At 48.6% G+C, this 15425-nt stretch overlaps 1 protein-coding gene across 1 annotated transcript in view; it reads right to left on the bottom strand.

Annotated features, from left to right (window-relative positions):
• LOC121558335 (cyclic AMP-responsive element-binding protein 5-like) overlaps positions 1–15425 on the bottom strand; it is a 91761-nt gene that overhangs the window by 63583 nt on the left and 12753 nt on the right. Inside the window, exon 6 of the mRNA XM_045215180.1 lies at positions 4217–4362. Coding sequence (XP_045071115.1) covers positions 4217–4362 — 146 coding nt within the window. The remainder of the gene's footprint in view (positions 1–4216; positions 4363–15425) is intronic.

Here is a 15425-nt window from a genome sequence, read left to right as displayed (position 1 = left end):
CATGTTAGGGTATTCCTGATGGTATTTGCTGTAAATATCCCTAAAACAGCTGCATTCTGCCTCCATCTGGCATCTCAGTGACCAGCACTGACCGCCACACAGACACCAAGTGATTCCCCAGACTATTACCACCGCACCACAATGCATTGGCACGTTCAGAACAATCCCAAAACAGACAAATCTAAAAACAGCCTGATCAGGCAATGCCATACAGAAGATACATTTAGCAGAGGCTTACGCCATAGCTGAGGTTTAACTGTGAACACATGCCACAAAGTTGCTGATTTTCTGACGATCTCAACCACATTCAAATGGATGAATCTGTACTATAGAATAAAGTTGACCAACTAAAACGTACTTTAGTTTATTAAGCTTATTTGACAGAGACAATGCACGCTGCTGAACCTTTCTGTAAATGTGCCAGATTTAGCCAGCTGGCTGATGTTCAACTGTATTCCCTAAAAATGCTGAAGTGGTGAGTCTTCCTATCCATGCTCCTCCTCTCCAGCGAGGTGGGGAGTCTTTGATGACAGGTTAAGTCAGGTAAAACAGGCCTGTCTCTCTCAGCACAGCCTTATGTCTCTTTTTACTGGCAGACAGTGATTTCTTCTCCTCCAAGCCAAGGGGATGTAATTCCACCCCTGTCCTCTCCTGTACAAAGAGCCTGTATAGGGGTGTCAGTCAGGCTTACTGATGGCTCCCACATCCAATATTCACCAGGGCTACGTCCCAAATGATGCCCTATTCTCTATATAGAGCACTACTTTGGACCAGAGCCCTATGGGAATACGGTGCCATTTGGTACAGCCCATGTCTTCTTCCAACCAGTGGTAAAACTACACAGGCCTGACTGGACACAGGCTGGCTTAACACAGAGCTGTCTTAACACAATGCTGGCTTAACACAGACTGAAAAGATTTGGCATGGGTCCTCAGATCCTCAAAAGGTTCTACAGCTGCACCATCGAGAGCATCCTGACTGGTTGCATCATTGCCTGGTATGGCAACTGCTCGGCCTCCAACCGCAAGGCACTACAGAGGGTAGTGTGTATGGCCCAGTACATCACTGGGGCCAAGCTTCCTGCCATCCAGGACCTCTATACCAGGCGGTGTCAGAGGAAGGCCCTCAAAATTGTCAAAGACTCCAGCCACCCTAGTCATAGACTGTTCTCTCTGCTACCGCACGGCAAGCGGTACCAGAGCGCCAAGTCTAGGGCCAAGAGGCTTTTAAACAGCTTCTACCCCCAAGCCATAAGACTCCTGAACATCTAATCAAATGGCTGCTACTCTCTGTTTATTATCTATGCACAATGCTACCTTAACACAATGCTGCCTTAACACAATGCTGGCTTAACACAATGCTGCCTTAACACAGAGCTGCATTAACACAATACTGGCTTAAAACAGAGCTGCCTTAACACAGAGCTGCCTTAACACAATGCTGCCTTAACACAGAGCTGCCTTAACACAGAGCTGCCTTAACACAATGCTGGCTTAACACAGAGCTGCCTTAACACAGAGCTGCCTTAACACAATGCTGCCTTAACACAATGCTGCCTTAACACAATGCTGGCTTAACACAGAGCTGCCTTAACACAATGCTGGCTTAACACAGAGCTGCCTTAACACAATGCTGCCTTAACACAATGCTGCCTTAACACAGAGCTGCCTTAACACCGAGCTGCCTTAACACAATGCTGCCTTAACACAGAGCTGCCTTAACACAACGCTGCCTTAACACAGAGCTGCCTTAACACAATGCTGCCTTAACACAATGCTGGCTTAACACAGAGCTGCCTTAACACAGAGCTGCCTTAACACAATGCTGCCTTAACACAGAGCTGCCTTAACACAGAGCTGCCTTAACACAGAGCTGCCTTAACACAATGCTGGCTTAACACAGAGCTGCCTTAACACAATGCTGCCTTAACACAATGCTGCCTTAACACAGAGCTGCCTTAACACAGAGCTGCCTTAACACAATGCTGGCTTAACACAGAGCTGGCTTAACACAATGCTGCCTTAACACAATGCTGGCTTAACACAGAGCTGCCTTAACACAGAGCTGCCTTAACACAGAGCTGCCTTAACACAGAGCTGCCTTAACACAATGCTGGCTTAACACAATGCTGCCTTAACACAACGCTGGCTTAACACAGAGCTGCCTTAACACAGAGCTGCCTTAACACAACGCTGCCTTAACACAACGCTGGCTTAACACAGAGCTGCCTTAACACAGAGCTGCCTTAACACAATGCTGGCTTAACACAACGCTGGCTTAACACAGGACTATAGGTCTGGCTCAACACAGGACAGACTATAGGGCTACCTTCTAGTCCAAGACATCATGTTATTCCACTTCTAGACTGCATGTTTTAAAGATAACAGCACGCACAGAGAGCGAGGGAGAGAACGAGAGAGCGAGGGGGAGAGAGAGAGAGAGGGGGGAGAGAGACAGAGAGAGAGAGAGAGAGCGAGGGGGGGAGAGAGAGAGAGGGGGGAGAGAGACTGAGAGAGAGAGAGAGAGCGAGTGAGGGGGAGAGAGACAGAGAGAGAGAGAGAGTGAGGGGGAGAGAGACAGAGAGAACAATAGGCTATGACTGAAACAAACACAGATTCAGTGAATAAAGCATTGTAATTGTTGCATGGTGTTTCTGACTTCTGATCCCTTAGAGCAGGGATGGGCAACTATGATGGGGGTGGGGGCCACAAAACATCTGAACTCATCATGAGGGGCCGCAGTGGCTCGTGGGTCTGCGCACTCACATCCACCCCTGTGTGTGTGTGTGTGTGTGTGTGTGTGTGTGTGCACGTACGTGTGTGTGTGCGTGCGTACGCGTGTATGTGTGCATGTGCTTGTGTGACTGCATTATGTACAGTATGTGTGATTCAGGTGTCAATTATCAATGAAAGATAGACTGACACAAAGAGAAGAGAGAGAGAGAGAGAGAGAGAGAGAGAGAGAGAGAGAGAGAGAGAGAGAGAGAGAGAGAGAGAGAGAGAGAGAGAGAGAGAGAGAGAGAGAGAGGAAACAACATCAACTCAAGACACAGGTCAGTGGATGGGAGCGCAATGAAGGCGTTCCCCCAAAAAAGCTGATATCACCCCAGGGGTGCGGGACGAGGGTCTATGACATCATGGTGGGGCACACCCAACACCCATCCTGACTATTTCTACAGCACAGAGGTCTGAACTCAAGAGCTCACAGATGTACAAACGTCAACAAGCATTAATGTTAAACTCCCCAACTCCCCAACTAGACACATACATTTACATGTTAGTCATTTAGCAGACGCTCTTATCCAGAGCCACTTACAGTTAGTGAGTGCATACATTTTTTCATACATACGCTTTAGGTCTTCTTTTGGAAAATACTTTTTTTACCTCAGGGAAACTTTTTTAATGTTAATTTAACCCGTAGAGTAAGAAGCTGACTGAAGGATAATTGAACAGTCCTCTGACCCTACACTACCATTACGAACCCTGTTCATCAGCCTGTATAAGCACTTTGAATTCACATGTTTCACGCTGAATTCAATCATAACCCTGTTTTCAAGAAGCTGCGTGACAAGGCTTTCAGTTGCAACAAGGATCGAAACATCTAAACCAAAGGCAGTTATTGTGTGACTTCCCCCTCCTAAAGTGAAAGAAATAAAGGGACTATTTTGGAGCATGAAATGCTAAACCGCTGTAAAAGCAGCCAGGGCCGGGCCGGGGCCATCAGAGATGACCTCATCCCTCTCCCCTGGGCCCCTCTTGACATGCTCTGCTCTGCTGTGGGACAATACACAGTCAACAGCTAAACATGAATCGCCTTGTCAGTAACACACACACACACAGATGCGCACACACACACACACACTTACACACACAGAAAGATACACAATACACACACACAGACACACACACACACACACAGCTCCAGATGTAACAGAACACTGGTGTGACCTCAGAGACTACACAAGGATGCCAATCACTGGGCCACTGCTGAAAAGGACATCCTCATATCACTGTACTGAATATCAGACAGAGAAAAGGCAGAGTAGTTCTCTAGACTAACCACAGAGGATAGATGGAAGCAATAGTCCCAAAAGTGAAACACTTCAAGCTAAAGTAAGCATACTAAAATAGCATATTTGACATGTACTGTATTTGACCCAGGTCTAATGTTAGTTAATGTATTGGTTAATCCAGGCATTGTGGACTGGAGGCCTCACCCTATCTGTCTGTTGGTGGAGGGGGCCTGGGTGATGACAGAGCTGGACTGGGGAGAGGGCAGGGCCTGCTGGATCACTATGCTGTTGTCATGGTTCCCCATCCGAGAGTGATGCTGCTGGTTCTGCAGGTTCTGTAGAGAGATGTTCTGGAGAGAGGGAGGGAGAGAGAGAGAGAGAGAGAGAGAGGGAGTGGGGGAGGAGAGAGAGAGAGAGAGAGAGAGAGAGAGAGAGAGAGAGAGAGAGAGAGAGAGAGAGAGAGAGAGAGAGAGAGAGAGAGAGAGAGAGAGAGAGAGAGAGAGAGAGAGAGAGAGAGAGAGAGAGAGAGAGAGAATTACTTGACACATTGGAAAGAACAAACAAAAAAACAGAGCAAACTAGAATGCTATTTGGCCCTAAACAGAGAGTACACAGTGGCAGAATACTTGACCACTGTGACTGACCCAAACTTAAGGAAAGCTTTGACTATGTACAGACTCAGTGAGCATAGCCTTGCTATTGAGAAAGGCCGCCGTAGGCAGACCTGGCTCTCAAGAGAAGACAGGCTATGTGCACACTGCCCACAAAATGAGGTGGAAACTGAGCTGCACTTCCTAACCTCCTGCCAAATGTATGACCATATTAGAGACACATATTTCCCTCAGATTACAGCGATCCACAAAGAATTAGAAAACAAACCCAATTTTGATAAACTCCCTTATCTACTGGGTGAAAAACCACAGTGTGCCATCACAGCTGCAAGATTTGTGACCTGTTGCCACAAGAAAAGGGCAACCAGTGAAGAACAAACACCATTGTAAATACAACCCATATTTATGTTCATTTATTTTCCCATTTGTACTTTAACTATTTGCACATTGTTACAACACTGTATATATACATAATTTGACATTTGAAATGTCTTTATTCTTTTGAAACTTCTGAGTGTAATGTTTACTGTTAATATTTATTGTTTATTTCACTTTTGTTTACTATCTACTTCACTTGCTTTGGCAATGTTAACACACGTTTCCCATGCCAATAAAGCCCTTAAATTGAATTGAATTGAATTGAGAGAGGACCTAGTCAGAACACATTGTTAACAGCCAACTGCAATAATTAGTCTTTAAGTTCATTTAGTGTAAATGTCAAAGTTTAAATGTCAAAGTTACAAAGCTTCACTGTAACCCCTGTACTGCTCAGTCACTTTCCTCACGAAGAGCCTGAATGTGTCACACCCTGGCTCTGGGACTCTATATGTTGAGCCAGGGTGTGTTCTTTCTGTTGTGTTTATTTATATGTTGGCCAGAGTGACTCCCAATCAGAGGCAACGAGTGTCAGCTGTCGTTGGTTGTCTCTGATTGGGAGCCATATTTAAACTATCTGTTAACCCTTTGTGTTTGTGGGTTCTTGTTCCAGTTGGTTTGGTCATTGTTACCGAGGACGTTACGAGTCGTTTGTTGTTTTGTTGATTGTTGTTTCTATTATCACTAAAGATAATAAAGTTAACCATGTTCGTTCATCACGCTGCGCCTTGGTCTATTCAATACGACGATCGTGACAGAAGAACCCACCATAAAAGGACCAAGCAGCGTGTCCAGGGGCAGATCTTGGACTGGACATGGGAGGAAGCGCCGGGAAAGGAGATGGAGAGGTTGGCGATGGCCCAGGTGGGCAAATCGTGGTCCTGGGAGGACATGCTCGGGGGCAAGGGACCTTGGGCTAGGATTAAGGCCCTGGCGAGAGAGGAGCAGCGGCGTCAGCAGTGTCATCGTCGGACGGACGAGAGGCAACCCCAAAAAATTTTTTGGGGGGGGCACACGGCATGGGCGGCTGGGCAGCAGGAGGCTGCCACAGGGCGATTTGGAGAGGAGGCCACCGGGTTAGAGGGGCCAGAAGGCAGGTTGGCGGAGCCTGGATGGAGAGCGGAACCAACTTCCCGTACTCAGGCATGGCAGCATGGGACGGGGCAGGTTCCGCGGTATGCGGAGCGGCGTACTGTGCCACGAGTGGTCCGGGCATAGTCCTGTACGTCCTGTGCGAGCACCCCGCACGTGTCGTGCGAAGGGGGTATGCAGCCAGGACGGAGTGTGCCGGCTCAACGCTCGTGGTCTCCAATGCCTCTCCGCGGTCCCGGATATCCTGCTCCAGTGTCATGTGCTGTTATGCCAGTACGGGTACACAGCCCTGTACGTCCTGTGCGGATGCCTCACACAGAGTGTGTGAGGGTAGGCATTCAGCCAGGACGGGTTGTGGCCGCTCTTCACTCCAGGTCTCCTATCCGTCTCCACAGCCCGGTTCGGCCTGTCCCTGCTCCACGCACCAAGCCTACGGTGTGCGTCGCCAGCCCGGTCCGGCCTGTCCCTGCTCCACGCACCAAGCCTACGGTGTGCGTCGCCAGCCCAGTCCGGCCTGTCCCTGCTCCACGCACCAAGCCTACGGGGTGCGTCGCCAGCCCGGTCCGGCCTGTCCCTGCTCCTCGCACCAAGCCTACGGTGTGCGTCGCCAGCCCAGTCCGGCCTGTCCCTGCTCCACGCACCAAGCCTACGGTGTGCGTCGCCAGCCCGGTCCGGCCTGTCCCTACCCACGCACCAAGCCAGGGGTGCGAGTCGTCAGCCCGGTCCGGCCTGTTCCTACTCCACGCACCAAGCCAGGGGTGCGCATCGTCAGCCCGGTCCGGCCCGTTCCGGCTCCACGCACCAAGCCAGGGGTGCGCGTCGCCAGCCCGGCCCGGCCTGTTCCTACTACTCGCACTAAGCCAGGGGTGCGAGTCGTCAGCCTGGTAAGGCCCGTTCCTCCTCCACGCACCAAGCCAGGGGTGCGCGTCGTCAGCCTGGTAAGGCCCGTTCCTCCTCCACGCACCAAGCCAGGGGTGCGCGTCGTCAGTCCAGCACAACCCGTGCCTGGGTCACCGGTGCCTGGTAAGGTACCGGTCCACTGCTCCACTACGGAGCTGAAGCTAACCACTCCTGCTGCGTCCAGTTCCGCTCCAGCCAGCGGGGCCAGACTGGACCAGGGGCGCTATGGGGGGTTTATTGGAGGGTGGTGGGCAAGGCCGAGCCAGAACCGCCGCCGAGGAGGAATGCCCACCCAGCCCTCCCCTGTTTTGTTCAAGTTGAGGCGCGGTCGCAGTCCGCGCCTTTAGGGGTACTGTCACACCCTGGCTCTGGGACTCTATATGTTGAGCCAGGGTGTGTTCTTTCTGTTGTGTTTATTTCTATGTTGGCAGAGTGACTCCCAATCAGAGGCAACGAGTGTCAGCTGTCGTTGGTTGTCTCTGATTGGGAGCCATATTTAAACTATCTGTTTTCCCTTTGTGTTTGTGGGTTCTTGTTCCAGTTGGTTTGGTCATTGTTACCGAGGACGTTACGAGTCGTTTGTTGTTTTGTTGATTGTTGTTTCTATTATCACTAAAGATAATAAAGTTAACCATGTTCGTTCATCACGCTGCGCCTTGGTCTATTCAATACGACGATCGTGACAGAATGCAGCAATCAGCAATTGAAACAATATCAAAGTGTTCTCCCTATCTCTGTTTTGGTAAAAAGCTGAGGGTGGATGGGACGGGAGAAATGTAACCACTCTCAAATGCATAGACAGAGCTATGGATGCAAGGGTTATTAAGGTCAGGTTTTCAGACTGCTGATGTAGCAACTTCTACACTCTTAGAAAAAAGGGTTCCAAAAGGGTTCTGCGGCTGTCCCCGGTCTTCCAAGATGGCGAAGTAGTGCAGTCCTGTTTCTGTCGTGTGTCTGTAAATAGCCTGTAAATACCTTGTTTTTTGTATTTTTCGTACCTATTTCCCTATCAGACTTTTCATCCTTCTACAAAATATACTTTCCTGCAACCCGCCTCACTCAATGTGGAACGGATTCTATTATTGACTTACCTTTTATCTAGAATCTCCAGTGAAACTAGCTAGCCAGCTAGCCAGCTAACTAGCTACTTGCTATTAGCCATAGCTAGCGGTGTTTCACCCAGAACATTGGATTTTTTTCTGCGGGATTAATTTTAATCACTGGACATTGATCACCGGATATTCGGCCAGTCTGCACAGCGCGTTATCGACCCAGAACATATCAGTTTTTCCGCCGGAATCATTTAATCACTGGACCTTTAACTCCGGATTCGTCGCTACCAGCTAGCTACAACAAAACGGACGCTGTGGTCTGGCTAATTATCCTGAGCTAGGCCCATCTCCCGGCTATCTACCTCTCTGTCAACCGGACGGGACCACCTAGTGTTGACACGGAGCCCCGCCGATCCTACACGACTGGTCTGCCGACGAAATCGTCTGATGTGGTTACGACGTTAACCACGAAGATTCCATCCATCTGCTAGCCCTGGCCCGCTAGCCGTGGCCTCTTACTCACTAGTACTTCACCACCGGACCTTATGATAACTCAGCTATACAGCTGATATCTGCTGGACTGTTCCTTTTACGGTACTACATCCTGTTTATGTTTAGCCTCAGCCCAAACATGGTTAGTTTATTGTTGTTTCGGTTATTTCTAATTGTACTATATCACTGTAGACCCCCAGCCTAGCTAAACCTGCCTTAGATAGCTCCTTTGCACCTCCCCCCAATACACGCGGAGACCGACTCAATTGATGCCTCCAGCGATGCTATCTCTTTCATCGTTACCCAACGCTTAGGTTTACCTCCACTTTACTCATATCCTTCCATATCCTTGTCTGTACATAATGCCCTGAATCTTTTCTATAACACCCGGAAATCTGCCCCCTTTATTCTATGTACCCAACGCACTAGAAGACCAGTTCTTAAAGCCTTTAGCCGTATCCTTATTCTAGTCCTCCTCTGTTCCTCTGGTGATGTAGAGGCTAACCCAGGCCCTGCAGCCCTCAGTATCACTCCTACTCCCCAGGCGCTATCATTTGATGACTTCTGTAATCGCAAAAGTCTTGGTTTCTTGCACATAAATATCAGAAGTCTACTTCCTAAGTTTGAGTTATTCACTGCGTTAGCACACTCTGCCAACCCTGATGTTCTAGCAGTGTCTGAATCCTGGCTCAGGAAGGCCACCAAAAATTCTGAAATTTCCATCCCCAACTATAACATTTTCCGTCTAGATAGAACTGCCAAAGGGGGGTGGAGTTGCAATCTACTGTAGAGATAGCCTGCAGAGCTCTATCATACTATCCAGGTCTGTGCCCAAACAGTTTGAGCTTCTACTTCTAAAAATCCACCTTTCCAGAAATAAGTCTCTCACTGTTGCCGCTTGCTACAGACCCCCCTCAGCCCCCAGCTGTGCCCTGGACACCATATGTGAATTGATTGCCCCCCATTTATCCTCAGAGTTTGTACTGCTTGGTGACCTAAATTGGGATATGCTTAATACCCCAGCCATCCTACAATCCAAGCTAGATGCCCTCAACCTCACGCAAATTATCAACGAACCTACCAGGTACAACCCTAAATCCGTAAACATGGGTACCCTCATAGATATCATCCTGACTAACATACCCTCTAAATACACCTCAGCTGTCTTCAACCAGGATCTCAGCGATCACTGCCTTATTGCCTGCGTCCAGTAACGGGTCCGCGGTCAAACGACCACCCTCATCACTGTCAAACGCTCCCTAAAACACTTTAGCGAGTAGGCCTTCCTAATTGACCTGGCCCAGGTATCCTGGATGGATATAGATCTCATTCCGTCAGTAGAGGATGCCTGGTTGTTCCTTAAAAGTAATTTCCTCTCAATCTTAAATAAACATGCCCCATTCAAAAATACAGAACTAAGAACCGATATAGCCCCTGGTTCTCCTCAGACTTGACTGCCCTTGACCAGCACAAAAACATCCTGTGGCGTACAGCATTAGCATCAAATAGCCCCGCGATATGCAACTTTTCAGGGAAGTTAGGAACCAATATACACAAGCAGTCAGGAAAGCAAAGGCTAACTTTTTCAAACAGAAATTTGCATCCTGTAGCACTAACTCCAAAAAGTTTTGGGACACTGTAAAGTCCATGGAGAATAAGAGCACTTCCTCCCAGCTGCCCACTGCACTGAGGCTAGGAAACACTATCACCACCGATAAATCTACAATAATCGAGAATTTCAACAAGCATTTTGCTACAGCTGGCCATGCTTTCCATCTGGCTACCACTAACCCGGCCACCAACTCTGCACCCTCTGCTGCAACTTGCCCATGCCCCCCGCTTCTCCTTCACACAAATTCAGACAGCTGATGTTTTGAAAGCGCTGCAAAATCTGGACCCCTACAAATCAGCTGGGCTAGACAATCTGGACCCTTTCTTTCTAAAACTAGCCGCTGAAATTGTCGCTACCCCTATTACTAGTCTGTTCAACCTCTCTTTCATAACGTCTGAGATCCCCAGAGATTGAAAGCTGCCGCGGTCATCCCCCTCTTCAAAGGGGGGTGACACTCTAGATCCAAACTGCTACAGACCTATATCCATCCTGCCCTGCCTTTCGAAAGTATTCGAAAGCCAAGTTAACAAACAGATCATCGACCATTTCGAATACCACCGTACCTTCTCCGCTATGCAATCCGGTTTCCGAGCTGGTCACGGGTGCACTTCAGCCACGCTCAAGGTCCTAAACGATATTATAACCGCGATTGATAATAGACAGTACTGTGCAGCCGTCTTCATCGACCTGGCCAAGGCTTTCGACTCTGTCAACCACCGCATTCTTATTGGCAGACTAAATAGCCTTGGTTTCTCAAATGACTGCCTCGCCTGGTTCACCAACTACTTCTCAGATAGAGTTCAGTGTGTCAAATCGGAGGGCCTGTTGTCTGGACCTATGGCAGTCTCTATGGGGGTGCCACAGGGTTCAATTCTTGGGCCGACACTTTTCTCCGTGTATATCAATGATGTCGCTCTTGCTGCTGGTGACTCTCAGATCCACCTCTACGCAGACGACACCATTTTGTATACATCTGGCCCTTCATTGGACACTGTGTTAACAAACCTCCAAACGAGCTTCAATGCCATACAACAATCCTTCAGTAGCCTCCAACTGCTCTTAAACACTAGTAAAACTAAATGCATGCTTTTCAATCGAACGCTGCTGGCACCCGCCCACCCGACTAGAATCACCACTCTCGACGGGTCTGACCTAGAGTATGTGGACAACTACAAATACCTAGGTGTCTGGTTAGACTGTAAACTCAACTTCCAGACTCACATAAAGAATCTCCAATCCAAAGTTAAATCTAGAATCGGCTTCCTATTTCGCAATAAAGCCTCCTTCACTCATGCTGCCAAACATGCCCTCGTAAAACGGACTATCCTACCGATCCTTGACTTCGCGATGTAATTTACAAAATAGCCTCCAACACTCTACTCAGCAAATTGGATGTAGTCTATCACAGTGCCATCCGTTTTGTCTCCAAAGCCCCATACACTACCCACCACTGTGACCTGTACGCTCTTGTTGGCTGGTCCTCACTACATGTTCGTCGTCAAACCCACTGGCTCCAGGCCATCTATAAATCACTGCTAGGCAAATCCCCGCCTTATCTTAGCTCATTGGTCACCATAGCAGCACCCACCCGTAGTCTGCGCTCCAGCAGGTATATCTCACTGGTCATTCCCAAAGCCAACACCTCCTTTGGCCGCCATTCCTTCCAGTTCTCTGCTGCCAATGACTGGAACGAATTGCAAAAATCTCTGAAGCTGGAGACTCTTATCTCCCTCAATAACTTTAAGCATCAGTTGTCAGAGCACCTTACCGATCACTGCACCTGTACACAGCCCATCCGAAATTAGCCCACCCAACTACCTCATCCCTATATTGTTATTTATTTTGCTCTTTTGCACCCCAGTATCTCTATTTGCACATAATCTCTTGCACATCTAGCATTCCAGTGTTAATACTATTGTAATTATTCTGCACTATAGCCTATTTATTGCCTTACCTCCATAACTTGCTACATTTGCACACACTGTATATATATTTTCTGTTGTATTTCTGACTTTATGTTTTTTTTTTTACCCCATATGTAACTCTGTGTTGTTTTTATTGCACTACTTTGCTTTATCTTGGCCAGGTCGCAGTTGTAAATGAGAACCTGTTCTCAACTGGCTTACCTGGTTAAATAAAGGTGAAATAAAAATAAAAAAAATAACCCTTTTTGGTTCCAGCTAGAACCCTTTATGGTTCCAGGTAGAACTCTTTTGGGTTCCACGTAGAACCCTCTGTGGAAAGTGTTCTACCTGGAACCAAAAGGGTTCTACCTGGAACCAAAAGGGGTTCTTCAAAGGGTTCTCCTATGGGGACAGCCGAATAACCCTTTTTTGGTTTTAGATAGCACCTTTTTTTTCTTAGAGTGTACTGTTGTGAGCTATGCTCTCTTGAACTTAAACCAACCTTTCTCCTCTCTCTCCCCTGATATGCTGCTATGCTGTGTACTCCACAGTCCTGCCGAGACTCGCCTCCCAGTCGTGCTGACTGAGCACAGCTCCTCAACCATAAACACCACACCGCCAGACTTGGGGGACTGGGGAGACGTGGCCTGGGTGCCCTGACTGACACAGAAAGCCTCCAGAGCCAAACCCAGACCCTGACGTCAGCAGAGCTACAGCCTACAGCATGTATCCCCATCTCCCCCAGACCAGACACCGGATCAGCAGTCTGAGACAGAGAGATACAGTGTAGCTGTGTTGTGACATAGTGTCACAGGTAAAGAGTTCTTAACATTGACCCATAATACATTAACAACTACCTTGGAGTCCAATCGGACCTCACTGTTCTGAGACTGTGGTGAGTGGTGACTGCTGGTGAGCCACACATGTCGCAGACACATGACGAGTGTGCAGGTCTGGCTGTCTGTCTGTCAGGCGTACAGCCTGGTCTCGCTGTCTCAAGCTGCTGTCTGTCTGCGGCTGTCTGTCTGAGTCTGGACCAGGAGGAAACGTGAATCCCTCTATCTGTGTTTCTGAGAGATGAAGTGAGCTGTTTACAGTACAGCAGCTGCCTGGGGGAATCTGATATCCTGCTCCCTCCTCACCTCTCCTGTAGCAGTCACAGCCCTTCACCTCTCTGCCTGCCTGTCTGTCTGTCTGTCTGTCTGTCTGTCTGTCTGTCTGTCTGTCTGTCTGTCTGTCTGTCTGTCTGTCTGTCTGCCTGCCTGCCTGCCTGCCTGCCTGCCTGTCTGTCTGTCTGTCTGCCTGTCTGTCTGTCTGTCTGTCTGTCTGCCTGTCTGTCTGTCTGTCTGTCTGTCTGTCTGCCTGTCTGCCTGTCTGTCTGTCTGTCTGTCTGTCTGTCTGTCTGTCTGTCTGTCTGCCTGTCTGTCTGTCTGTCTGTCTGCCTGTCTGCCTGTCTATCTGCCTGTCTGTCTGTCTATCTGCCTGTCGGGGCTCTTGCTGCAACACAGTGGTTGAATCCCGACATGTGAGTGGGAATAGGGGTGGGTAGAGTCTACCTGTTGTGAGTGTGTGAGCTAGCAAGCACAGTGTATCCCCTGATGGGAGTTTGTTACAATTGGTTAGGAGATGACTTGCGTGAATGTGCGTGTGCATGCTTGTGCCTGCTATGAGTGTTTCAGGAAGTAGTTACCTGCCTGGAGTGTGTGTGTGGAGGCTGGGGGATTGAAGAATGATGACAGTGTGTGCACAGTTACCTGCCTGGAATGTGTGTGTGGTGGCTGGGGGATTGAATGATGACAGTGTGTGTACAGATACCTGCCTGGAATGTGTGTGTGGTGGCTGGGGGATTGAAGAATGATGACAGTGCAAGATAAAGGGGGACTACCCATAACACACCTGTCTGCCTGCAGCTGTGGGTTGACCCGGGGTTCCCCTGGCCTTATCTTACTGTACTCTGGGGTTCCCCTGGCCTTATCTTACTGTACTCCAGAGATACACACAGGTGAAGGCCCTGTGCACAGCAGTGTGTCTAATTCAGCTGATGGTTCTGGCAGGAAAACTGAGCATCCAAAACACATATACAGTGTCTTCGGAAAGTATTCAGACCCCTTAACTTTTTCCACATTTTGTTACGTTATAGCCTTATTCTAAAATTGATTAAATCGTTTTTTCCCTCATCAATGTACACACAATACCCCACAATGACAAAGCAAAAACAGGTTTTCAGACATTTTTGCACATTTATAAAAATAAAAATAAATGAAATATCACATTTACATAAGTATTCAGACCCTTTACTAAGTACTTTGTTGAAGCACCTTTGACAGCGAATACAGCATTGAGTCTTCTTGGGTATGACACTACAAGCTTGGCACACCTGTATTTGGGGAGTATCTCCCATTCTTCTCTGCAGATCCTCTCAAGCTCTGTCAGGTTGGATGGGGAGCGTTGCTGCACAGCTATTTTCAGGTCTCTCCAGAGATGTTCGATCGGGTTCAAGTCCCAGCTCTGGCTAGGCCACTCAAGGACATTCAGAGACTTGTCCCGAAGCCACTCCTGCGTTGTCTTGGCTGTGTGCCATGGGGCGGCGCACAATCGGCCCAGTGTCGTCCAGGGTAGGGGGGGGAATGGCCGGCAGGGATGTAGCTCAGTTGGAAAAGCATGGCGTTTGCAACGCCAGGGTTGTGGGTTTGATTCCCACGGGGGGCCAGTATGAAAAATAAAAAAATAATGTATGCACTCACTAACTGTACGTCGCTCTAGATAAGAGCGTCTGCTAAATGACTAAAATGTAAATGTAAATGTTGTCCTGTTGGAAGGTGAACCTTCGCCCCAGTCTGAGGTCCTGAGCACTCTGGAGCAGGTTTTCATCAAGAGTCTCTCTGTACTTTGCTCCGTTCATCTTTGCCTCGATCGTGACTAGTCTCCCAGTCCCTGCCGCTGAAAAACATCCTCACAGCATGATGCTGCCATCACCATGCTTCACTGTAGGGATGGTGCCAGGTTTACTCCAGATGTGACGCTTGGCATTCAGGCCAAAGAGTTCAATCTTGGTTTCATCAGACCAGAGAATCTTGTTTCTCATGGTCTGAGAGTCTTTAGGTGCCTTTTGCCAAACTCCAAGCGGGCGTGTCATGTGCTTCCGTCTAGCCACTCTACCATAAAGGCCTGATTGGTGGAGTGCTGCAGAGATGGTTGTCCTTCTGGAAGGTTCTCACATCTCCACAGAGGAACCCATTAGGTTCTTCTCCTTCTCCCCCGATTGCTCAGTTTGGCCGGGCGGCCAGCTCTAGGAAGCGTCTTGGTGGTTCCAAACTTCTTCCATTTAAGAATGATGGAGAGCACTGTGTTCTTGGGGACCTTCCCCAGATCTGT

Source organism: Coregonus clupeaformis, unplaced genomic scaffold (assembly GCF_020615455.1).
Source record: "Coregonus clupeaformis isolate EN_2021a unplaced genomic scaffold, ASM2061545v1 scaf0386, whole genome shotgun sequence".
NCBI classification, from domain to species: domain Eukaryota; kingdom Metazoa; phylum Chordata; class Actinopteri; order Salmoniformes; family Salmonidae; genus Coregonus; species Coregonus clupeaformis.
Note: the sequence above shows the minus strand (reverse complement) of the source record. Positions and strands in the feature narration are given on the sequence as shown.